This window comes from Haliotis cracherodii, unplaced genomic scaffold, assembly GCF_022045235.1.
Source record: "Haliotis cracherodii isolate W230 unplaced genomic scaffold, xgHalCrac1.p SCAF_8, whole genome shotgun sequence".
NCBI classification, from domain to species: Eukaryota; Metazoa; Mollusca; class Gastropoda; order Lepetellida; family Haliotidae; genus Haliotis; species Haliotis cracherodii.
The window spans coordinates 18,322,085-18,350,060 of NW_027266341.1; the positions used below are offsets into that span (position 1 = coordinate 18,322,085).

General features: G+C 40.9%; 1 protein-coding gene across 1 annotated transcript; it reads left to right on the plus strand.

Moving 5' to 3' along the window:
- The first annotated feature begins 365 nt into the window (after nucleotides 1-365).
- On the plus strand, nucleotides 366-27,766 carry LOC139449875 (E3 ubiquitin ligase Rnf121-like). The gene is made up of 8 exons (XM_071231444.1): nucleotides 366-434; nucleotides 15,065-15,105; nucleotides 18,001-18,142; nucleotides 22,199-22,353; nucleotides 23,738-23,966; nucleotides 24,977-25,110; nucleotides 26,077-26,178; nucleotides 27,492-27,766. The coding sequence occupies exons 1-8, from the start codon at nucleotides 372-374 to the stop codon at nucleotides 27,610-27,612; spliced, it is 987 nt and encodes a 328-aa protein (XP_071087545.1). The 5' UTR covers nucleotides 366-371; the 3' UTR covers nucleotides 27,613-27,766.
- The last annotated feature ends 210 nt before the right edge of the window (nucleotides 27,767-27,976 follow it).

Genomic DNA, 27,976 nt, shown 5'->3' on the forward strand with positions numbered 1-27,976 from the left:
AAAGCAAACAAACTATAACCGAAATAAGCCCTTCATGTGTGTAAATTCACAATGTCATTTTGAAAGTGGACAAATGTAACAAATGTTATACTTTCTTAGTGAAGTACAAATATTTGTAAGTTTTGGGGTTGAGTCCCATCCTGGATTCGAAAGTACACTCTCAGAGTGAGGTACCTAATTGCCAGCACACAATGTCAGCGATCTTAATCACGCAACCACCAAGGCCTCACTAAAAATGGTACTCCGACAACTGGAAGTCAAGATAACGTACTTTATGTACCACCTCATATATCCTCAATAGGGCCTCCATCGTTTTCCCCGGAACATGTCAGGGGACGTAACTCCGTTGGTCCTTGGGTGATTGATTCAAAATGGTTGCCCACGTAGACACGATACATGGGCATGGTCACGGACCGGTATTGCACAGTAACACGGTAGGTTTCAGAGCGCTTATACACTTGATGATGTGGCGTATCCGAGATAGAGACATTTTAAAGATTTTTAATGCTAGGGAGATGGTTTGTGTAACGAGGTTTGGGGGTCATATATCAGGCAGTATGCTCCTCATTTCGTTATTGGAATACCAATGCTGTCAATTTCACTTGTCATTCTCTTCGCATTTGTGCATTTTTCTACCCGTTGTTTTATATATTACATGGATCGTTATGCACGCAGTTTATATGTAATTTAACTACTGTATCCATTTGTAACCAAATATTTGAATGAGATATTATTGATAGATTGTTTGGGGGATAGTGTTTCCAAACCACAGGCCGATTATCAGGATCATGTCAAATGGTAGACCTAGGCCTAGTTGAGACGATATTCATACATGCAAAATGGCGCTGCCAAAGGTCTTGAATTCAACACCAGACCTACTGTCCTCAAACTCACAACAAACGGCTGTCGACATGTTTATGAACAGAGGATGCATAATCATGATTATTTAGCCTTGTTCAGAATAACATGAAGGTTGTTGCAAGTGAGGCTCTAATCTCGTAAGCAGGATCTATGCACAGGACCCGGCCATAATAACAAACAAACTCAGCCTTCGGTTTCAGGGTCGTGTTTGTTTGTTGTTATTATTAGTAACATGGTCCTGTGATCTATGCTATATATTTGTAGCAGGTGATTTTTCCCATAATTCCTCGCAGCAGTTAATTGTGAACAATTAGTTCAGGTGATTAACATATGTCTAATTACCATATACTTATTACCTTGCATAAATAAATGCTATTTGCACTGAGCATGCAGATGTCATATTCTGTTCCACCGTTGGGATTCCAGGTTAGAATTGGTTCCCAGCAACCTGTGCTGGTTGTTAGAGGGTCCAAATGGATCGGGTTGACAATGACATGCCTGATGGCATCTGTCTGGTCCAGACTCGATTATTTACAGACCCACCATCTTTAGGCTGGAATATTGCTGAGTGTAGCCTTAATGATAAGCAACAAACAAACAAACAGAATATGTTTAGTGGCATGTCTATTGGAAACAGTATAAAGTACAATGCTGAATTTGGTATCAGGATACTGGATTCACCATCATGTCATATGATAATCTAGGTCTGGAAGTCTTTTGGTAGCACTCAATGACAACCTCCAACAGTTTGTGTCTCTGCTGCACATGTTCTCACAGGATGGAAACCAAGAACTATAGGAGAATACAACTGTAATTATCATCATGTGACACAAGTTAGAATAGGGTCCCAGCACAATTAAAATAAGAGGCAAGTTAATTGGATTGGGTGGACTCTGTGACTTGCTTTATTGCGGGTCAATAATATCAGACAGATGTTTTATTTCAATACAACTCCTGTTTAAAACACATTCAGTACACAATTTTCCATGCACTAGTTTGTTATAGGTGCAATTATTTACCGACTTGGTACTGTTGATAGCTACATTAAACAACTTTATCTCACTTCACTTAGCCCCCTCCGATCTGAAATGCAGAGAAAACTCCCTAATCCTCCAGTGTGTCCTTGCATAATATATGTTATCAGAATTTTAGAATAAGTTGAATATATATTTTAGATATATTCAAGGACTGGTCAAAAAGTTCTTTGCCTGACTAACTTTCAACTATGGGCCATAACAAAGTGAATTAGTCAATGTAGTACATTGTTTGAGTAGTTTGCGAGTGTTTTTGGTCTGTTGAGGTCATTTGTATGTTAGTGACAGTCAGTTGAACGTGATATGGGTCCAAATGGACACATAAATGGAAAAGAACGAGTTCGAGCATCGTCAAGTTTTTAACTTTAGAGAAAGTACTCCCCAAGAAATTCACGATCACATGTCACAAATGTATGGGGATAAGTGTCCTAGCTATTCCACTGTTACACATTGGGCAGCTATGTTTAAGGCTTGGAGAACAAGCCTTGACGATGACCCCAGGTCTGACGTCCCTCAACTTCCATCAATGAAGATTCAGTCAATGAAATAGAAAAACTTATACTGTCAGATAGACATATTACCATTGCTGAACTTGAGGAAGACAGGTCTAAGCCATGGATCCAGTGAAACTATTATTCATGAACATTTACAGATGAATAAGATGTCTGCTTGTTGGGTGCCAGTTTTTCTAAATTCTGATCTTAAGGGAAAAGAAAGAACTGACATTGCCATAGAAAATTTGGAACTAATTGAGGACGATTTTGTCAAATTCAAAAAGAGATTAGGGACCACTATGATCCTGAGTCAAAATGTCAATCTATGGAATGGCACCATTCCACTTCTCCGGCACCAAAGAAATTCCAGACTTCAAGATCAGTGAAGAAAGTTATAGCCACTGTATTCTGGGATGCAAAGAGTGTGATCATTGTTCACTACTTGCAAAGTCAAAAGACGATTACAGGTGCCCACGATGCTGATTTCCTTCATCGCTTGAGAAATGCTATCAAAGAAATATGGCTAGGAATGCTGATTGCTAGAGTTCTACTACTTCATAACAATGCCTCTTCTCACACCTCTCAACTTGCAAAGGTTGCTGTGCAACGGTATGGATTTGAAGAGCTTCCTCACCCCCCATATACGCCAGACCTGGCACCAAGTGATTTCACCTGTTTCCTAAACTGAAAGAACACCTTCGTGTAAAGCGCTATGGCGAAAATGATGACCTCAAAGCTGCCGTGAATGTTTGTTTTAGGGTGACTTCAGAAAACTTCTTCCTTACTGGAATTGAAAAGCTTCACTATCGATATTAAAAGTGTATTGTAAAACAGGGAAATTATGTTTTGAAATAAAATTAATAACACTTTTACAATTGTTGGTTTTGTTTGTTAGGCTTAGAACTTTTTGACTTTTTGGCTTCCTTTGATCTCACCTCTTACGCAACATAGTTGCATATTTTTATGTTTATTTGTTTCTGTGACATTGAAATATGGTCTAATTTGATTGGATAATTTACTTTTGATTTTACTAATTCACTGAACTGAATACTAATAAGCAAGAAACAGTGTCTGTTTTAAGAAACGCATTTTAGTCATGGTAGGATGGAGGCTTAGAATTTAAACGTAACATTTAGCAGTGTTTAATCAACGATGAGCCACCTCAAGATTTAAAAAGAGAGTAAGTTTATCTCCCAAAGGACTAGGGACATTGCCATGCAGGATTACCACATTTAGATGATGGCAAGTTTGTAGCAGATTTTGGTTTGGACTGCATGGAGGTTTTTTCAACCTGTACCATGTCTACCAGTACCCAATGATAAATGTGGCAGTTTACAAGGTTTGTTTGTTTGTTTTATAACGCCGCACTCAGCAATATTCCAGCTATAAATAATCGAGTCTGGACTAGACAGTCCAGTGATTGATGTCATGGGCATCGATCCACACAATTGGGATACAATGACATTCATCCATCAAGTCAGCATACCTGACTACCCGATCCCGTTAGGTGCATCTTACGGCAAGCATGGGTTTCTGAAGACCTATTCTACCCCAGATCTTCACAGGTCCTAAAAGGAATTGTCACTTGTCCTTCCTAGTGTTAATAATCTCAGACTAGCAAACTTTACTTTCAAACTTTAGTTTGAAGCTAACCGTTGTTGTAATTATCATAAATTTAATTCTTTTTATGACTAAAATGAATATTCAGGTGTAAATGCATGATAAGTATATTAGATTATAACATGCCAAATGCAAAGGATGTTATGATGATTATCTAACATCTGTTGATAACATAACACCAGCTGTCACCTGATCGGTGTGTTATGATTATAATGAATCGCAGTCACATCCTCTCTGTTTATGTCTATTGATTCACTCTGAACTCGACTCTTGAAAATCAAGTCTCTCCAGTTGGGGTTGGAGATGGTCTACCAAACTGTATGTCATTGTACAGGAATTGAAAATTGGGATATTTATACTCAGTGATTACACAAATCACTGAATCTAAGTGGTATACTGGTATGAGGGGAACATGGTTTTTTTATTGATCATGTTGATATGAAACTGAACTGTACACTACAACAATATACTAAGTGCATATCGTGTTATTAGTTTCAAGTGACCCGTAAAGATCCGGGATAAGTAGGTCTTCAGCAACCCATGCATGCCGTAAAAGCAGGGTATGCTTGTCGTAAGAGGCGTCTAACGGGATCGGGTGGTCAGGCTTGTTGACTTAGTTGATACATGTCATCGATCCCAATTGTGTGGATCGATGCTCATGATGTCAATCACTGGATTGTATGGTCCAGACTCGATTATTTTACAGACTGCTGTCATATAGCTGGAATATTGCTGAGTGTTGCGTTAAACAACAAACAAACAAAACAAAAAAACAACGTCCCAGCTTTGACCTTTCTATTTGGCAATATCTCCTTTCATCAGAGAACCCTCCGACATTGCCCGAGAAGCATGAATGTGAAAACCAACAAAACAAGCCATGATTGTCCTTAGAGGAACATGGAGTCATGTGGTCAGACTCTGTGACTTGGCTGATCACACTTCAATATTGATCATGCAACGTCAATCTTTGAACACACTCAATACATGTATCACTAAGTTTTAAGTACCTTGCTACATAACTAATCTGTGTTATATGTAATTCATGACATAATTATAAGAGATGTGAGATTTTACTTCTTTAGATTTATTTATCCATCTACAGTAAACTATGGTTATAACGAACTTAGAGGGACCACTAATTTTAATTTGTTATATTCATGTACGTTGTTCGTTAAAAGCAAATGTACAGCATATATACAGCAAATGGGCGGGACCAAGAAATAGCTTGTTATATATGTCAGTTCATTATAAGTGTGTTCGTTATATACATAGATTACTGTATGTTTCAACTTTAATAAATTTATATGACCAGGGTGTCACCTGGTTTTGTCTGGTGCTGTAGTGGTGCAACTGTGTTATCATGTCAATATGCACCGGGTGCAAATTAAATTAACATGATTAGGTTCCATAGATAGAGCCATGTGTATCCTATGACTTAAGTTTAGCAATATGTATTGATACATAAGGTAAGCATATCGTGACAGCCCTAAATCTTATACATGCCCTTAACTGCGTCTGTTCGCCTCCTAGGCAATCAAGCTAGCTATGCCCTGTATTGTTAAACTGTGTAACTTCAGAGTTAGACTCCGAGCCTAAGATTGAAGTTGATAAATGTTGTTTACTGAATGTCGGTTTCAACAAGGATCCGTAGCATTTTACGCTGACCTGATTTTTCACTGCCTTTGATAACGTTGATAAAGTGTCATTTTGAAGCCTGTCCACTGCTCGAAACCATGTTAAAGAGGGTTCAGGGGTCAGTGAGATTTGCTCCTATCAGTGCCTCTAGCCGCAACAGTATAAAATTTGCATCTAAGGAACGACTCTGTGGTGTAGTGAATAGAATGTCTGCCTGTAGAGCACATCTGCCCAAGGCAAAGAGAGTTAACTGACTATGAAAGTCCAGTTTCCACCCTTGCCAAACTTGGCTGGAATTACTGGGCTCAATCGTAGCGCCACCAGTGGCTATTACCAGTTATGTCCCTTCTAAGCCTTTCCTATGGACCAATCAGATTCCATCTCTCATATCACTTGCGTTTGTTTCACACAAAATGGTGGCGCCCAGTCAAAACAATCTGATCGATAATCAAGATCTATATTGTGATAAAACGGGTCTTACGTCGCAAAATGCATCAAATCACATCAGCACCTTGATTAAGAACATGAAACGATTTGGAAAATATCTGCTGACAACGAGTTGGCGATGCACATGCTTTGCAAATCCTGCAATAGACCGAAATCTGCATGACAGTTTACGAATCGTATTTCGATTTCGGTGCGCGAATTTGATTGGACTATGCATAGACTCGTTAGTCCAGTCAAAATGTAACTCCATAATACGAGCCTAGTTTGGCAAGGGTGGAAACTGGACTTTTGATTTTATAGTCAGTTAACTCTCTTGCCTTGGGAAGATGGGAGAGCGGAACACTGATGGTTTGATCCCCTGGTCACGTCATACCATAAGAAGTTAAAAGATGGTATTATTTTACCCTGCCTCATACTCGGCATTAAGAGGATGAAAAAGTGGGCTAGTAAGGTAGTACTAAAAAGTTCTAGCAGCCACACACACTTCATCCAAATCTCTAAATAAGTGAAATAATCTTGAATGCGATTTAAAACCCTATTTCACTCAATATCTGACATTCAACATTATGGTTATGACAAGGGCTCCTGACTTTCATGCTTCATTCTAACAATAACACTGATGTTGATATATGTGACTGTACCCAAGTAACATGTGACTGTACCCAAGTAACATGTGACTGTAACCATGTTACCTTTTGACTGTAACCATGTAACATGTGATTCTAACCAATACAGGTGAGCTTCTACTAACTGCAGCACTAACTGCCTACCGTCTTGTAGAATCATGCCTCTCAGAATTAGGTTCCCGCGGTACCCTAGAGACCACTTCTCTCTAGAGGTAGAGTATGTCGGGGTAGCGTGTCCTAGCAGTAGTTAGACATCTGTCTGTGGCTTCAGCTTCCTGGTTCTGTGGTTCTGTCCTCTCACCATGGGTCGGCTGTTTTCTGCAACACACATCCTCACTATGTCGGGGGTGTCAGGTTTACCATTTGGTTGTGGCCCACTTGTTTCCATTCAGCCTCAGGGATGCAACTTGGCACTCGTCTGCTAGCCCACATCAGTTTTCCTAATGTAAATAGTATCCTTTGGGCAAGTAGAATGTCAGGCTTGATATGGGGTGTCATGATATACTCGCCGACAAAAGAAATGCGAATACCATACATATTGGTTAATATATGAAGAATTACTCAAATTCAAAAGACATTAGATTGGTTTGATGCTGAAACAAACTTACTTTTCTGTTGCATGAACCAACTGTGCTTGTCGTAAGAGGTGACTAACGGGATCAGGTGGTCAGACTCACTGTCTTGGTTGATGCATGTCATCATATCCCATTGCGTGGACCAATGCTCATGTTGTCAATCACTGGATTGTCTGGTCTAGACTCAATTACTTACAGACCGCCATCATATGGCTGGAATATTGTTGAGTGCTGCATTAAACAACAAACAAACAAATGGTACACATTGGAAACATCTCTTCTTAACATACATACTTCTCCATATGGTTCGCGTTGCTTTTGGCGGTAAGCATATGTTATCACTGTTTGGTGTGAAATGATAAGGGCTAAGTTGCATCCCTGACCATTATAGATTTAGAGGAAAATAGTTTTATTGGTATTTTGTTTTAATTACTTTGGTTTGTGGGCCTGTAAAGTGAAATTGTATTCAAATATGTAATTAAATTAATAATTTCGAAACAGGATTTTTCTGTCTATTGAGTCTTAAATAGTAATGTTAATTCTACATATTCAAGAAAGAAATTACAAAGTAGCTTATAGTTAAAAATTAAAACACCTTTAATTTTTGTTCCTTTTTACTCAATTTTTATGAAAAAAGAAAAATGTTGATTTCCACCACTCATCTTTCTCATTTGGAAATACATATCTGTAAACTAAGACGTTACCATGTCAACTGGTTAACATGATATATTTATATATCATTCCAAAGAAATTATAGACCAGCCAATGTTTTCATATTACAACAGTTAATCTGATGATGTGCTTGTCTATGTCTATGACTTGGGCTAGTGGATTATGCCCGATGCTATGATAATTAGATGATTAGGGCATTAGTGCATGGCTCATGTTTATGAACATGCGATAACAGATATGACACAACTTATATTTATTTGGCCAAACATTTTGAAGAAGTATTCGTGGCTTTATCATATTATGTATGATACCTGGCACTGCCTGCTCAGAAGCCGATTACAAGTCTGCAGCAAATGTCAGTAAAATTGCCCAAATTGTAATTGCAAATTTCCCACTCCATGTTCTGTAGTTATAACTACTGTTTGGGCTTTTGGAGCTTACTTGAAAATTTATGTAACTAATTTGAGCAAAATAATAGTTTTTCATATATTGCCTGCCAAGGGCATTTAATTTGGAATACTGGATAGAGACCTGATGAGGAGAAAGTGTGCGTTTTGGCCATGTCCAAAGATACGACCTTCACGACAAGAAGGTGTCTCGTGTGACGTACTGCCCCTGTGTGGAGAGGATGATGCTTGTGTGGTGGGGAACATGCTCGTGCTGCTTGTCAATACATGGTCACCTTTCAGTTCATGTTGGTCACAAGTGTACTTTCCTTTGTTGTCTGGTTTCAGGGCTTCATGCATTTTAGCTATTTCATGAAATTGTATTCATAAGGACCAATTTTGGGGGAATTGCACAGCTGCCATAATTTCAAATTTCCTATTAACTAACAAATGAACTAAAACTTGTCTGTTTGTCCTCACACATACAGCAATTTCTATGTAAGACTGATTTGCATATTCACCTTTTAGAGGATTCTGTTGTAAACATTAGTGAGTGCATGGTATTACCAGTTTACCAGTACCGGTAAATTGCAGTACAAAATTCCTGTAAATATCTATCTGGGTAGAATTGCCCTGAACCAGTTTTCACAATACAGTTGTATCACTTCAGGATTTTCTGTTAAAGGTTGAATATCACATTCAGAATGGTTAGAGATATTTTATAGGCAATGCTGAACAAGTAAGGTAAGCATGGTAAGGCATCATCTGTTTGGAAACATTTTGGCATTTTATAATTCTTTATCTTGGTAAAATCATGACGAAGTATAAGTTGTATATACTATTGCAATACGTATCACATATCAGCACTTTGTGTTGCTATATATTTCTGCCAATACCGATTGCTAGTTAACATATGTGATTGTTGTATGGTATAAATATGCAAATTTATGCATGGTTTTGTTCATGATACGAGGATATCCCATTACTGAAGCACATATCAAATTCCTGGCTTCAGTTGCCATCATGTCCGGGTTGCTCTGTAATATATAGCCATCATGTGCGGGTTGCACTGTAATATATAGTCAGCCTTCTGGCTACCACTTTTAGAGGCAAAAATAAATAGGGACTACATTTATCATTATTACATCAAACTCAAAGTATGAATGATCCTGTCTGGGGAAATTATCTATTGATTTCAGAGGACGTTGAACTTGTAGAAAATGCAGGGCCTGTAAACTGATACAGATCGATAGAGAAAGTGCCCATCTTGCACATTCTGTATATGAACAAGAAAATCAATATATATATACCCCGGGGGTATATATATATATATGTACAGTATATATAACATGTTAAAAATCAACAATTCATTTCAAAAGAGAAGGCTTTTTATTGTATATTCCTGCTTTTAAGCAACATGCGTAACAATAGTTTATGAAACTTGAACATGGGAGGAAATATTAACATGGTCCTGGACAGCTGGGAAATCAGAAGGCATTGACGGGGGACTTGTCAGATCCATATGTACAAGGTTGCCATGGCAACAACATGGGATCTTACACATGCATAGATTCCAAGTTCTGTAGACTGGATCAGCTGGAGTTCCATGGTCAGTTGGACTAAGAACACTTATACCATGTATACCAGGACATAGTCACATGGCCAGTGTTGAAGGGATAGCATCTTGTATGTTAATGTCTACAATCTAATACCACAACCTTTTTTTCAAAATGTTTTTCCTTGGCATTGTTGTTTGGTATTGTTGATTCATTTGATATGTTTGATGGATCAAATTAAATTTATGGAGTTCAAATTATTATTTTAGATGCAAATTTGTCTTTATTCATGTTTAACTTAGTATTTGGCCATTCAGATGTTTCAGATTTGTGACACTTGGAACAGTATTATACGCCATTGTGTCAGGTTGAGATAGGAGGAATGTTTAGTGAGTTGGGTTTGACACCGCTTTGAACAGCTATGCAGGTCTCAGGCGTTTACCACTTTGGTGAAACCCATGAGTATGCTGCTGAGAAAGCAAGAAACATAATCAGGGCGAACCACAATACAAACCCACGATCATAGGTTTCTGGCGTGTCAAAGGGATACAATGTCTGTCCTTGGAGCAGAAGGTCAGTGGTCCGATCCCCGGCCACATCATTTCTAATGAGATGGTGCTTGTTGTTACCCTGCCCGAGCTCAACATTAAGGGCCTGAAACAAGGACAGGTCTGCACAGTGTCAGTGTTAGTACTGTTACTGTGTCAGAGTGGGTTATCCATGTTAGACTGCAACATGATGTCTCAGTGGGATAGCACTATGAAACCAGCAGACACACAGACACACACACAACTACATGCTCATCGCTATATAAGGGGCAGTCGGGTAGCCTAGTGGTTAAAGCGTTCGCTCGTCACGCCAAAGACCCGGGTTCAATTCCTGACATGGGTACAATGTGTGAAGCCCATTTCTGGTGTCCCCCGCCGTGATATTGCTGGAATATTGCTAAAAGCGGCGTAAAACCATACTCACTCACTCATCGCTATATACATGATACATGTGCAATAATCTTGAGCGCAAAACATAAAACCTCATTTCATCGTCACTCTATGGCTGAAATAATGCTGATGCGACTTTAAATTTTAACTCACTCACTCACAAGTATCACCTTGTGGACCCTTCTTCCTCCTGCATCCTGCTGAAACAGTGAGATGATCTTTAGAACCTTGAATGAATCAATGATCATGTGGACAGTGGTCATGATTGACGGATGAAATAACCAGGCTGAAAACAGTCATAACACCCACAACTCTTGATGTGCTGTAGAAACGAGGAATAATATTGTGTATCCCACTAACCCCTGTAGCATTAAGGATAGCAGCTGCAATGATATTATTATGTTGAAGAGGGCCCTTATTTCGGTGTACCAACACGGGCAGTGGGGTAGCCTGGTGGTTAAAGCGTTCGCTCATCACGCCGAAGGCCCGGGTTCAATTCCCACATGGGTACAATGTGTGAAGCCCAATTCTGGTGTCCCCCAACATGATTTTGCTGGAATATTGCTAAAAGCGGTGTAAAATCCAAATCATTCACTCCCTGTGTCCCTTCACAATGCTGGCTATTGTAACTTGACTAAAACTGTATGACACACCTATCAAGAGCAGAGGTTAAGTGAAACAGCCGACATAATAGACTTCCCACATCAGTTAACGCTTGTTACATCCTTGCCATCAGGTATTGATTAGTGCTGATAAACTGAGTCAACGCATCAGAAGAATTAGCATTATTGTAATCAGATTGGGAAAACATGCGATATGGGAAGAACGGCTCCATAGGACATGGCAAGCTGTGACACTATGTATAGGGAGCTTCTTGTTGCTAGACAGGGGAGAGGAGCGGTGCTGGCATCATGGAAGTCGCTAAGATGGGTGATGTGGTAGAGGTAGGTCGGCATCACAGTGAATGTTAAGATGGACATAGTGATGGAAGTGAGTCGGGAGTTGGTGTGTCATGGAAGTCGCTAAGATTGGCCTTGGGGTAGAGGTAAGTTGGGCATCTTAAAGGACATTAGATGGACATGGTTGAAGTGAAATGGGAGTTGGTGTGTCAAGGAAGTCGTTGTGTCATGGAAGTCGCTAAGATGGGCGATGTGTTAGCGGTAGGTCGGGCATCATGGAGAGTGTTAAGATGGAAGTGAGTTGGGAGTTGGTGTGTCATGGAAGATGGGCACTGTGGTAGAGGTAGGTCAGGCATCATGGAAAATGTTAAGAAGGAATTGAGTTGGTGTGTCATGGAAGTCGCTAAGATGGGCGATGTGGTAGAGGTAGGTCGGCATCATAGAGAATGTTAAGATGGACATGGTGATGGAAGTGAGCTGGGAGTTGGCGAGTCATGGAAGTTGCTAAGATGCGCACTGTGGTAGAGTTGGATGTTGCGAGTTGGTGTGTCATGGAAGTCGCTAAGATGGGCCTTGGGGTAGTGGTAAGTTGGGCATCATAATTGACATTAGATGAACATGGTTGAAGTGAGAGGGGAGTTCAGGTGTGTCATGGAAGTCGCTAAGATGGGCATCATGGTAGAGTTGGGCGTAAGTGCATCATGAGAGTTGATGAGAGGGTATTCATGGCAGAGATAGTCGGGGCATTGTGGGAGCCGCTAAGATAGGTAGATGGGGAGTCGCTCAGAAAGGTAGATGGGGAGTCACTCAGATAGGTAGATGGGGAGTCACTCAGATAGGTAGATGTGGAGGGAGTCGCTCAGATAGGTAGATGGGGAATCGCTCAGATAGGTAGATGGGGAGTCACTCAGATAGGTAGATGGGGAGTCACTCAGATAGGTGGATGGGGAGTCACTCAGATGGATGGGGAGTCCCTCAGATAGGTAGACGGAGAGTCGCTCAGATAGAGGGATGGGGAGTCGCTCAGATAGGTAGACGGGGAGTCGCTCAGATAGGTGGATGGGGAGTCGCTCAGATAGGTAGACGGGGAGTCGCTCAGATAGGTAGACGGGGAGTCGCTCAGATAGGTGGATGGGGAGTCACTCAGATAGGTAGACGGGGAGTCGCTCAGATAGGTAGACGGGGAGTCGCTCAGATAGGTGGATGCGGAGTCGCTCAGATAGGTGGACGGGGAGACACTCAGATAGGTAGATGGGGAGACACTCAGATAGGTGGACGGGGAGTCACTCAGATAGGTGGACGGGGAGTCGCTCAGATAGGTGGACGGGGAGTCGCTCAGATAGGTGGACGGGGAGTTGCTCAGATAGGTGGACGGGGAGTCGCTCAGATAGGTGGACGGGGAGTCGCTCAGATAGGTGGATGGGGAGTCGCTCAGATAGATAGATGGGGAGTCACTCAGATAGGTGGATGGGGAGTCACTCAGATAGGTGAATGGGGAGTCCCTCAGATAGATAGATGAGGAGTCGCTCAGATAGGTAGATGGGGAGTCACTCAGATAGGTAGATGGGGAGTCACTCAGATAGGTAGATGGGGAGTCACTCAGATAGGTGGATGGGGAGTCGCTCAGATAGGTGGATGGGGAGTCTCTCAGATAGGTGGATGGGGAGTCGCTCAGATAGATAGATGGGGAGTCGCTCAGATAGGTGGATGGGGAGTCGCTCAGATAGGTGGATGGGGAGTTGCTCAGATAGATAGATGGGGAGTCGCTTAGATAGGTAGATGGGGAGTCACTCAGATAGGTAGATGGGGAGTCGCTCAGATAGGTAGATGGGAAGTCGCTCAGATAGGTGGACGGGGAGTCGCTCAGATAGGTGGATGGGGAGTCGCTCAGATAGGTAGATGGAGAGTCGCTCAGATAGGTGGATGGGGAGTCGCTCAGATAGGTGGATGGGAAGTCGCTCAGATAGGTGGATGGGTGGATGGGGAGTCACTCAGATAGGTAGATGGGGAGATGTTGGGATTTCTGTTTCGTTTGTTTCATGCCTTACTGAGTTATATTCCAGGTTTGTTGATCAGTTAGAGTAGTGGATTCTAGACCTGACAATCCAGTCATTATGGAGCTAGGTAGAGAATGTGTGCAGCATTGTAGTCGCCAAGAGTGTCAAGCAACGTCCTGGTACAGACCAAGATGCATTCAGTTTATATCTCACAAATGAGTAGGTGTGCAACATGTGCATCAAGAGCATCTTCCACAAGAGTGAGTGAGTGAGTTGGGTTTAACGCCGCTTTTAACAGTATTCCAGTTATATCGCGGCGTGTCAGCTTAATGTGGGAGGAAAGCCCGAAGTGACAAACCTAGAAACCTAGAAACATAATCGGGGCGAACCGGGATTCGAACCCACAATCATAGGTTTTTGGCGTGCCCAAGGGACGCAACTCTGCACAGCGAATCACGGCGCCTTAGACGACTGGGCCACCCGTGCCCCCCTCTTCCACAAGATTTCGACTGTCATGGAACATGCTTGATAATGCATGTCTCGCATGGTTATTATTTTATTTGCTTTTAGCATAGACCGTAGTATTTCTAACTTTGTGGGCTACTCTTATCGGTCACGGCTTACCTAAAGGTTGGTGTTGTATGTTTGATGTAGTAGGCAATATTCAATCTTTAAAATATAGTTTTAGTGCTCGCTACTGCTAAACAAAAACCTGAAGACATCCCATTACAGGTCACGTTCAGCCTGTATCTGTCATTCAGAATACCCTGTGTTAACCTTTTCGAGGTTGCATGATAAGAAAACACATTCTGACTGTCACTTTACTGGTCTGGTAAGCAACACTCTGATTGGTCAGATGAAAGGTAGTTCTGACGTGACCCATAATGGGTTGTCCTCAGATCTTTGTTTAACTGTAGCGAGAACTAAGATCTGATTTTAAAATGTAATGAGATTGGGTATTGTTTCACATGCCAAGAAACTGCGTTTGCAGAATTGACAAAATGATGAATGTTCTATGCTTAATGTTGTCCATACTGACACAGATGCTAATGATGTTAATACAAGGCTATATATTCTACTGATACACCGTGTACTTGACATGCTTAATCCACATAAATATACAGTATTAAGGAGATGATAGTTAATCATGTAAAACTCTGGTGTATTGTTCTAGTATAACCATGATCACAAAATTCATGTAATTCGTCCCATTTGTATATCTTTGTATATATATGTTGATACTATTCCTTACGTTTGGACCAGCATTTTTTATGAATATGACAAAATCCAAATGCATAGCGTTTATTTTCCTCATGTGTTTCAGACAATCGACATGTCGAAATTGTCGGAGAAAGAACGATGGCGGTGAGTTGATAAAGTTGTATGACAGTACATTGTAACCATGGCCAAGAGCCCAAGAGAAGGCATCTTATTACTGATCCTGTATGAATACTAACAGTACTCACACTCCGGCACCTAGCATTATACCACCACCACAAGCTCATTTGCATATCATGTGACCAGACTTTCTTCTTGTTTGTGAAAACACACGCTTTTCCAGAGCAGTTTCGTGAAAGTAGCCCTTCAGTGCATTTTACATGTTGTTTTGCATAATTATATAGATTTGCCATTTGACACAGGACATAGAACTTGTACATGGCAAATCGATACACTTTATCAGTCTGTAAAAAGTATGTATTCATCAATGGAAAGCGGACTTACAAAGGGCCCTTCGCTCTGTCTAGTCCTTTTCTGACTGTGTTACCATGGTAACCAATATATTCTGTCAATATTCCGACCACAGTAGTAGCATCATATGATTGTGGAGTATTGTATGAACCTATTAGTATTAACGACCACTCCCTTTTGGGCAGACACCCAACCCAGGAGAAACCACAGCCTTAGGAAGGACTGATTAACACAGGTATCTGAGCACAGCCTTAGGAAGGACTGATTAACTCAGGTATCTGACCACAGCCTTAGGAAGGACTGATTAACACAGGTATCTGAGCACAGCCTTAGGAAGGACTGATTAACTCAGGTATCTGAGCACAGCCTTAGGAAGGACTGATTAACTCAGGTATCTGACCTCAGCCTCAGGAAAGAACTGATTAACACAGGTATCTGAGCACAGCCTTAGGAAGGACTGATTAACACTGGTATCTGAGCACAGCCTTAGGAAGGACTGATTAATACCGGTATCTGACCACAGCCTTAGGAAGGACTGATTAACACTGGTATCTGAGCACAGCCTTAGGAAGGACTGATTAACACTGGTATCTGAGCACAGCCTTAGGAAGGACTGATTAACACTGGTATCTGAGCACAGCCTTAGGAAGGACTGATTAACACTGGTATCTGACCTCAGCCTCAGGAAAGAACTGATTAACACAGGTATCTGACCACAGCCTTAAGAAGGACTGATTGACACTGGTATCTGACCACAGCTTTAGGAAGGACTGATTAACACAGGTATCTGAGCACACCCTTAGGAAGGACTGATTAACTCAGGTTTCTGAGCACAGCCTTAGGAAAGAACTGATTAACACAGGTATCTGACCACAGCCTTAGGAAGGACTGATTAACACTGGTATCTGACCTCAGCCTCAGGAAAGAACTGATTAACACAGGTATCTGACCACAGCCTTAAGAAGGACTGATTAACACTGGTATCTGACCTCAGCCTTAGGAAGGACTGATTAACACAGGTATCTGAGCACAGCCTTAGGAAGGACTGATTAACACAGGTATCTGAGCACAGCCTTATGAAGGACTGATTAATACCGGTATCTGAGCACAGCCTTAGGAAGGACTGATTAACACAGGTATCTGAGCACAGCCTTAGGAAGGACTGATTAACACTGGTATCTGAGCACAGCCTCAGGAAAGAACTGATTAACACAGGTATCTGACCACAGCCTTAGGAAGGACTGATTGGCACTGGTATCTGAGCACAGCCTTAGGAGGACTGATTAACACTGGTATCTGACCACATTGCAGCCTGTCATTGTCTGGTTTATAGACATAGCAAGCAAATAGCAGTCTCCTGTGGTTAAACATTGTTTAATAATGTAACCTGCATGTTTCATACACTGGAGTAATTTAGAGCTAATATTATACATCATAAAATCATCAGCCTCCCAAGTAATAACCTTTTGAAAGTACACAATCTTTTTGATAGTATTCTATAACATTCTAGCTTTTAAAGTCATTTTCTGATTGAAAATATAATTTCAATATGCTTTCAATAATTTGTTAATCAACATTTGGAGAGATAATATCATGTATAAGAATTTTTTCTGAACAAGCACGTAGCTGATTCAGTTAAGACTACTGACAAAATTTCATTATGCTAACATGGCAAATATGATATTTTCCACAAGGCACACTGGTCACTGTATTCGGAGCATTAACAATTCTGTCACGCCCTTGATCTTCTAGACATAATAATTCCAGGTGATATGCCGAGATTAGCCAATCAATCATGTCCTGTTATTACATGTCATGTATCAAGTAGGGATTATTGGGTAGAGAATATTCATGCAACACTCTTTATGGGATTAACTCTATAGGATGTAGGATGAGAACAAGAAGTGAATACTGTCTATTATACAGTATAGGCCAAGTTTATCATACATGTACCAGGGTTAGAAATTAGCACTAGCCCTACAGTCCTTGCCGAACTCCCCCATAGTTAAGGTATAATAAGGACTAGTAGATATTTGCATGTTTCAGGGTTTTGCTATATATTATCTTTATAAGGACTAGTGGAGTAAAAATGTTAGTTTCTACCGCTGTGTACCCAACTCCAAGAGATAGATCAGCCAATACCTCAAACCAAGATTCTTTGAAAGTGATGGGACACCCGTCTTGCCAGTCTACAGCAAGTAACCAGTAGAAATCTGCTACTGAGTATTGTTCCAGTCTGTTGCCAGTATATATATATGATGCCTATGCATTAAAAACATGCCATAATATAACTGGAATACCGTTCACTCACTCACTCGGGTGGTCAGACTTGGTTGATGCATGTCATCATATCCCAATTGCGTGAATCAATATAGCTGGAATATTGCTGAGTGCAGCGTTAAACAAAAACAAACAAAAAACACTCAATCAATCAATCAATCAATCAGTCACAATCCTTTCCTTAGACATACTATTAAATATTCAATGTTATTGCGATGAGATTTGATAAGTGGACATGAGCGACGGATGCGGGGAGATGTGTGACATGTTTATATGATGTTGCTGTTACAGGATCGAGCACCAGAAGCTCCATGAGAAGCACCGCGGTCATGAGACGATGCATGCGGAGATGGCACTCATCCTTCTGGCCACACTGGTGGTTGCCCAAATACTGCTGGTGCAGTGGAAAACTAGACACTTCAGGTCATACCAGGTAGTACCACTAGACACTTCAGGTCATACCAGGTAGAACTACTAGACACTTCAGGTCATACCAGGTAGTACCACTAGACACTTCAGGTCATACCAGGTAGAACTAGACTCTTCAGGTCATACCAGGTAGTGCCAGTAGACACTTCAGGTCATACCAGGTAGTACCACTAGACACTTCAGGTCATACCGGGTAGAACCACTAGACACTTCAGGTCAAACCAGGTAGTACCACTAGACACTTCAGTTCATACCAGGTAGAACCACTAGACACTTCAGGTCAAACCAGGTAGTACCACTAGACACTTCAGGTCATACCAGGTAGTACCACTAGACACTTCAGGTCATACCAGGTAGAACTGCTAAAAACACCAGGTAATACCCGGTAGAACCACAAGACGCTTCGATCATAACAGGTAGTACTACTAAAAACTTCAGATCATACCAGGTAGAACCGCTAGATACTTTAGGTCATATCAGGAAGTACTACTAGATACTTCAGGTCATACCATGTAGAACCACCAGACACTTCAGGTCATATCAGGTAGTACCACTAGACACCTCAGGTCATACCAGGTAGTACCACTAGACACCTCAGGTCATACCAGGTAGTACTACTAGACACTTCAGGTCATACCAGGTAGAACCATTAGACACTTCAGGTCACACCAGGCAGTACCACTAGACACTTCAGGTCATACCAGGTAGAACCACTAAACACTTCAGGTCATACCAGGTAGTACCACTAGACACTTCAGGTCATACCAGGTAGTACCACTAGACACTTCAGGTCATACCAGGTAGTACAACTAGACACTTCAGGTCATACCAGGTAGAACCACAAGACACTTCAGGTCATACCAAGTAGTACCACTAGACACTTCAGGTCACACCAGGCAGTACCACTAGACACTTCAGGTCATACCAGGTAGTACCACTAGACACTTCAGGTCACACCAGGTAGAACTAGACACTTCAGGTCATACCAGGTAGCACCACTAGACACTTCAGGTCATACCAGGGAGAACTAGACGTGTCAGGTCATACCAGGTAGTACCACTAGAAACTTCAGTTCATACCAGGTAGAACTAGACTCTTCAGGTCATACCAGGTAGTGCCAGTAGACACTTCAGGTCATACCAGGTAGTACCACTAAACACTTCAGGTCATACCGGGTAGAACCACTAGACACTTCAGGTCATACCAGGTAGTACCACTAGACACTTCAGTTCATACCAGGTAGAACCACTAGACACTTCAGGTCAAACCAGGTAGTACCACTAGACACTTCAGGTCATACCAGGTAGAACTGCTAAAAACACCAGGTAATACCCGGTAGAACCACAAGACGCTTCGATCATAACAGGTAGTACTACTAAAAACTTCAGATCATACCAGGTAGAACCGCTAGATACTTTAAGTCATATCAGGTAGTACTACTAGATACTTCAGGTCATACCATGTAGAACCACCAGACACTTCAGGTCATATCAGGTAGTACCACTAGACACCTCAGGTCACACCAGGTAGAACCACTAGACACTTCAGGTCATACCAGGTAGTATCACTAGACACCTCAGGTCATACCAGGTAGAACCACTAGACACTTCAGGTCATACCAGGTAGTATCACTAGACACTTCAGGTCATACCAGGTAGTATCACTAGACACCTCAGGTCATACCAGGTAGTATCACTAGACACCTCAGGTCATACCAGGTAGTACCACTAGACACTTCAGGTCATACCAGGTAGAACCACTAGACACCTCAGGTCATACCAGGTAGTATCACTAAACACCTCAGGTCATACCAGGTAGTATCACTAGACACCTCAGGTCATACCAGGTAGTACCACTAGACACCTCAGGTCATACCAGGTAGAACTAGACACTTCAGGTCATACCAGGTAGTACCACTAGACACTTCAGGTCATACCAGGGAGAACTAGACGTGTCAGGTCATACCAGGTAGTACCACTAGAAACTTCAGTTCATACCAGGTAGAACTAGACTCTTCAGGTCATACCAGGTAGTACCACTAGAAACTTCAGTTCATACCAGGTAGAACTAGACTCTTCAGGTCATACCAGGTAGTGCCAGTAGACACTTCAGGTCATACCAGGTAGTACCACTAGACACTTCAGGTCATACCGGGTAGAACCACTAGACACTTCAGGTCATACCAGGTAGTACCACTAGACACTTCAGTTCATACCAGGTAGAACCACTAGACACTTCAGGTCAAACCAGGTAGTACCACTAGACACTTCAGGTCATACCAGGTAGAACTGCTAAAAACACCAGGTAATACCCGGTAGAACCACAAGACGCTTCGATCATAACAGGTAGTACTACTAAAAACTTCAGATCATACCAGGTAGAACCGCTAGATACTTTAGGTCATATCAGGTAGTACTACTAGATACTTCAGGTCATACCATGTAGAACCACCAGACACTTCAGGTCATATCAGGTAGTACCACTAGACACCTCAGGTCACACCAGGTAGAACCACTAAACACTTCAGGTCATACCAGGTAGTACCACTAGACACTTCAGGTCATACCAGGTAGTACCACTAGACACCTCAGGTCACACCAGGTAGAACCACTACACACTTCAGGTCATACCAGGTAGTATCACTAGACACTTCAGGTCATACCAGGCAGTACCACTAGACACCTCAGGTCACACCAGGCAGTACCACTAAACACTTCAGGTCATACCCGGTAGAACCACAAGACACTTCAGGTCATACTAAGTAGAACTACTAGTCTCAGACAAATATATGAATATTGATACTAGATAAATAATTGACTGCCTTTGAAATGTTTACTTTTATTGAAATTACCTTTCTTAAGATGGACAATGAGAATTCCAAAAATTCAAAATTATAGACATCAGTCTTGTTCATATATTCCCCCCGCCGTGATATTGCTGGAATATTGCTAAAAGCGGCGTAAAACCATACTCACTCACTCACTTGTTCATATATAGCATTAAATGGATAAATTGCATAGGTAGTTTTTGTCAATATACTAGTCCTGCACCTTGACCGTAGAATATATTTATTTTATAAAAAAAAATAATCTAGAAATGCATACAAAAGCAAGTCTAGCCAGCTCAAGCTAGCTCTCTGAAATCAGCATAGGGAATTCTTTTTTATTTTTAAAGTCAAGAAGGATATTATGTTATACCATTTCAGAGTCTAAATGGTAGTCTATCAATATACATGCAGAATGTTTAATTTTATTTATACTCATTGATATACATTAAACCAAACTCCCTCCTTGGCTTCAGTGTGTTATGGATATGTCTAATGGTGATGTTTTCTATCCAGAGAGCCACGCTGTTGGGAATGTGTCTAATGGTGATGTTTTCTATCCAGAGAGCCACGCTGTTGGGAATGTGTCTAATGGTGATGTTTTCTATCCAGAGAGCCACGCTGTTGGGAATGTGTCTAATGGTGATGTTTTCTATCCAGAGAGCCACGCTGTTGGGAATGTGTCTAATGGTGATGTTTTCTATCCAGAGAGCCACGCTGTTGGGAATGTGTCTAATGGTGATGTTTTCTATACAGAGAGCCACGCTGTTGGGAATGTGTCTAATGGTGATGTTTTCTATACAGAGAGCCACGCTGTTGGGAATGTGTCTAATGGTGATGTTTTCTATCCAGAGAGCCACGCTGTTTGGAATGTGTCTAATAATGATGTTTTCTATCCAGAGAGCCACGCTGTTTGGAATGTGTCTAATGGTGATGTTTTCCATCCAGAGAGCCACGCTGTTGGGAATGTGTCTAATAGTGATGTTTTCTATCCAGAGAGCCACGCTGTTGGGAATGTGTCTAATGGTGATGTTTTCTATCCAGAGAGCCACGCTGTTGGGAATGTGTCTAATGGTGATGTTTTCTATCCAGAGAGCCACGCTGTTGGGAATGTGTCTAATGGTGATGTTTTCTATACAGAGAGCCACGCTGTTGGGAATGTGTCTAATGGTGATGTTTTCTATCCAGAGAGCCACGCTGTTGGGAATGTGTCTAATGGTAATGTTTTCTATCCAGAGAGCCACGCTGTTGGGAATGTGGCTGATCCCCATCGTCTTCTGTCTCAAGTTCTGGTGGATGAGGTTTGTGTTTGTGTGGGCCATCTTTTCCTGCATCACCGGCTACATTGTCTTCAGGGCTTCCAGGAAACCACTCTCAGGGGATACACCAAGGTCAGTGGATGTTTACAGCTGACCCCTTTCTCCAATATGTAGCAATGGGGATTGCTTAAAATTTCAGGGTTGATCGTTACATCATTTAGTCGTTAAGTGAGATTTTAGAAGCAGTAGTAACAATAAGGACACATTTAATTTGTGATGTATTTCAACTTCTTTCAATGCAAAATGTTAGAACTTTTATCAAGCAAGTGGTAAAGATACTAGCATTTGTACTGAAATGTTATGTCAGCAGAATAATAGAAGTTAAATCCATCAGTCCAGTATTAGAAATTGGCACTAGTCCAGTAGTCCTTGCCAAACTGCCAAATATTTAAGGTATCATAAGGACTAGTGGGGCAGTCAGGTAGCCTAGTGGTTAAAGCTGTCGCTCATCACGCCGAAGACCCAGGTTCAATTCCCGACATGGGTACAATGTGTGAAGCCCATTTCTGGTGTCCCCTGCCGTGATATTGCTGGAATATTGCTAAAAGCAGCATAAAACCATACTCACTCACTCACTCACTCACTCACTCACTCACTCACCCATAAGGACTAGTAGAAATTAACCATTTTTAAGGGTTTTGCTATATGTTATTATTTTAAGGACTGGTGGACTAAAAATGTCATTTTCTACAGCTGATCTCATTATCTCTCTGTATCCTTCGTGTAAATTACCCTAGTTCGGATTCCAGGTTAGAATTGACCCCTAGACACCTACTGATTGATTGCATGGCTGATGCTGGTAACATTACCCGGTAGTCACTTCTTTGTCTGGTCCACTTGAGTATCTACAGGCATCTGCCATACAGCTGGAATATTACTGAGTGTGGCGTTAAGCACCAAACAAAGAAACCAATCAATCAATCTTTTGAATAACCACAAAAATTTGTAAATGATTATTGTACTATACCATGTATACACTGAAACTAAACCGTCATGTAGCTGGAATATTGCCGAGTGTGGCGTTAAACAACAAACAAACAAAACTGAAACACAAACATATCTCTAGGAAACATTACGATAGCACCATACCAATGCTTGTGGGTTTCACCAAAGTGGTGAACATCTGAGACCTGCATCACTTCGTTGTTTGACCCTATAAGAAGCTGTCACTCCATGTTATACACTGAAATACTATTCATACAGCATTAAGCCAAATCCACTCACTCACTCACTCACTCGCAACAACATGAGCAACAGACCTTGAGACCTTGTTTTCAGACTGTAATGTTTATTTACATATTTTGGTGTTTAACTCAATTTATTAATTCTCCACAAACACATGATAGTTTTCCTGAATTTTTCTATCAAGATGGATGAAGGCAATTAACTTGAACAACACTAAGAGTATGGGCATTATTTGTTGAGGTACTGGGCTCATGAAATCCCTCTGTTTCAGGCTGGTGTACAAATGGTTCCTCCTCATCTTCAAGCTGAGTTATGCCGCAGGAGTTCTTGGCTACCTTGTTGTCATGTTGACCATATTTGGCATCAGCATGTTGTTCCTCGTCAAACCACAGACTGGCATGGACTTTGGGCTCCTCACTCTATTTTACGGATTGTATTTTGGGGTGATATCCCGAGACTTTGCAGAAGTCTGTTCTGAGTTCATGGCAGCACACATAGGGGTAGGTTGTTATAGGCCGTATACCACTTCCTTTTAAAACAATAACTTGGAACAACAAAAAATCTACATTGCAAGAACTTTCTACTTGAATGTGCGATTGTCTGCTTGAAGGTCTTTGACAGGCATTTAAAAGTTGTTGGCTCTTAGAGAACCAATATACCGATTACATCATTAACCTGATGAATCTGTAGAAAGAATACAGAATATAATTCCTTGTGTCTCTGTCTACTCAGTTTTTCAAAATTATGGGATCCCATATTGGGATTTCTGGGTTAGATGTGGTCCCCTTCAATCTGTAATGGGTTGTCACCGACTTGGTTGATGGCTTCTCATCGTATTGCTCAAAATATCGATCGCTTGATTGTCTGATGCAAACTTGATTGTTTACAGGCCACTGCCATATAGCATATTGCTGAATGCAGCATTAAACAACAAATAAACAAACAAAACTGAAGTCATTGAATCTAGGGACCCCTTACATTCATGAATTTTAGAATTAGGGCTTTCAACTTTTTGCCACTTTTCTACACTGCTTGTACCATTATATGTCAATCACTATTTCATGAAATGCCACTCAATAGTGTTGATATTGAAGCAGCTGATACTATTAAAATATGTAAGACTTGGGGATCATTGTATATACATGTATAACCCAGCAATAGTGTTGATATTGAAGCAGCTGATATTATTAAAATATGTAAGACTTGGGGATCATTGTATATACATGTATAACCCAGCAATAGTGTTGATATTGAAGCAGCTGATACTATTAAAATATGTAAGACTTGGGGATCATTGTATATACATGTATAACCCAGCAATAGTGTTGATATTGAAGCAGCTGATACTATTAAAATATGTAAGACTTGGGGATCATTGTATATACATGTATAACCATGGAATATGATGATTCCGTTCATAATAATAATGGTTTATGGTTTATACATAGTTCTACTAAAAGTCACTTTGTTTTACTTTGATACTGTTCCTATAGTACTGTTGTTTTTGCAGTATTATTCTAGTACAGGCCTCCCGTCCAAGCGTCTGGATCCTAACATCTGTGCCGTGTGTGGCAACCAGATTCTACTCTTCAGTAATGAAGACGCCATCATAGAAAAAACATGCAAATTGTCATGTAATCATATGTATCCTTTGTGAACTTAGCGCCGTGTTGCTCTGTCGGAAGCGTGGGTATGTCTTTGACTAGCTGTCAAAAAATAGTCTTTAGTTCCCCATGTTGTCTTCCTATGAAGATTCCAGGGCCCACTTGCACAAAGTGATTTTAGATGCATGATCTTGAGCCTATACTAAAGTATGGGTGTTACAATAACCTTGGCGCTAAGATCCCTTTGTGGAACGGGCCCAAGGACAGAACAGGCCAATGGTGCAATGTTCCTGATTCAATATTTTGAATTTTTACCTTTATTTGACTTTTGTAGCTTGAACATGCTTCTTAATTCTTTCAAAACGGGTCTCGCCGACCTGCAAAAATCTCAGAAACCACTGGACCAATGAAGCTAACGCTTAACATGCTTGTTCCCACACTCCAGTGCAGGTATGAGTTCTATGCCACTGCCACAAGATAATCTGTATGTGATCGGTACATGTGACCGGTTTGTAGACCAAAGGGAAGCCTTACATAGTGTTTTACATATTGTTTTGCATAATTATATAGATATACTACTAGTGGTGGGCCGATACATCAGTGGATCGCAATCTTTTTCTTTCGATTACAAGCATCGATCACAGTCGCACACTTTGAAAAAAGTTTTAAAAAAGTTAACCATTATATATTAATATGTTTGTCTAAAGGTGTAGACACTTCAAAACTGACATTTTATTGTTATTTGACATGTTATTTGTTGAATGGACTGTGTCAGGTGTGACGAATCAACACATCTTTCTGGCCTCAGGCAGAAGTACGAGGAACTGTGGGTAGGAGAGGGGCTTGTTCCCACCAATAATGACACCCCAATTTGTCCTAGAGGTTCAAATCCAATTTTCAGTATGGCCACTGACAGCAGCTTTTGTCAAGTCTTTGTTGACTTTTCTGTGTGTGCACATATTGGATGATTGTTGTGATGTTTTCATTTGACCTTGACTGGAACCAGATTCCATGAGTTCTGTATACGAGGATGGTGCATTGTGGGAAAGAAACAGACGTGTCCATACTGCAAGGAAAAAGTAGACCTGAAGAGGATGTTCCCAAGTCCGTATCCTTTACTCTCATACCATAACATGTGTTACATGTGTCTGCAGTGTAAGCTATCACAGGTGAGTCTCTTAAGACAGATAAGCAAGGGTTGTTTTACTAAGTACAGCACAAGTTTATTTCACTTCAGGGAGGCAGCCAGAATGAATATTTTTACTTTAGGTCTAAAATCTGTTTCAGACAGAAGCAGTTAGTCTTTTTATCTGGTATGATAGTGAATTTATAACAGCCAGATGTAAGATGTCTTTTGAAGAAGATGAGAAAAGTCCATATGGGCACTTGACTCTGAAATTTGATTTAAATAATGAAATTATATGTACTTCTTGATCACCTGACTGCATTCAACTTTATGTAGCACAGTATCTGTGTGTCTGTATTTGCATTTCCTTGGATACTACTAGCCTATGATGGGTTTGAATCCCAGTTCGCCCTGATTATGTTTGTAGGTTTGTCATCACCATATCCACGCTCACTAATGTAGTAAACCGTCTGAGACCTGCATCACTTCAGGCTTACATCCCACATTAAGATGACACACTGCTATATAACTTAAATATTGTTCAAAGCACCATTAAACTCAAGGCTATGAAGCTGAATCTTTTCAAGAATGATCCCAGCAGCCATATTGGAAATGTTGTTTCTGCATATATCACCATGAAATGTCATATGCTACAAGTTTGTCGTATGAGGATGTAGATTTCATCCAGCTACAACAATTTACCTAAATGTACCTATTTTTCTACAATTATTACACCTCTTTTTATAACAAGTGTTCTAATCATAAAGACACATATCACCAGAACTCGATCTTCTCAACTGATGGATTTAGGATATGCACAAGTAAATTGGAACCTATAATTATGATAATACTTTCTAAATAACAACTAACACTTTCATTTACTCATATCATGTACACGAATACACAATGAATATAAAGTGGTCAAATGTATCAAATGTTATATTTGGGATAACACTTTCTAGTACTTTTATGGAATGAATCCCATTTGGGACTGGAACCCACACTCTCAGAGTGAGGTACCTATCGCCTATACACAAAGTCAGCAATCTAAATCACTTCATCGAGGTTTTCACACAAATAGAAGTCTGACAACTGGTAGTCTAGATCACATACTTTGTGTACCCCTCTGACAAGTGTAAGTTGGCACGGCTCCCAGGGCTGAAATCTATAATGGCATTGCGTTTTCATAGCTATCAGCCATGGGAAAGTGTTATCCAGCATAGAACATTTGTTATAATATATACGTGTTCCAGGAGACATTGCCACTGAATCCAATTACCTTAACACTTCCTCAGATGGGAACGTACCAATGTTATGTATGGTAACCTGTTGGACTGGATTCGGTACCTGGTTGCCTGGCAACCAGTCATCATCCTCCTCGTGCAGGGAATAAACTGGGCCCTGGGCCTGGAATGAGCAAGCACCTGTAGCCGAGCTGATCAACGCCAGTATGAGAGACCGTGAAGAAGTGTGTCTGTCTACATCTGTACTATGTCATCATTTATTTGCTTGTGATATGTTTTTATAAATTATGAATCGAACGAGACCCTGTATGGGCTGTCATCTGTAAATAAACACATCTTTGAAAATCAATTCTTTTCTTGTGTTTTCCTGGAAGGTGGGGACTTATTGTAAAATGAATAGGAGTGTGTGCTGCAATTTGATTGGTTGAAAAACATTAAATGGGACTTAATCCAGGACTTTTGGATTTTTCACTGCATATGAATACTTTTCTTGAAAAGTATATTTCTTTTTGTCTTTCCTAGAAGGTGTGGTCTAA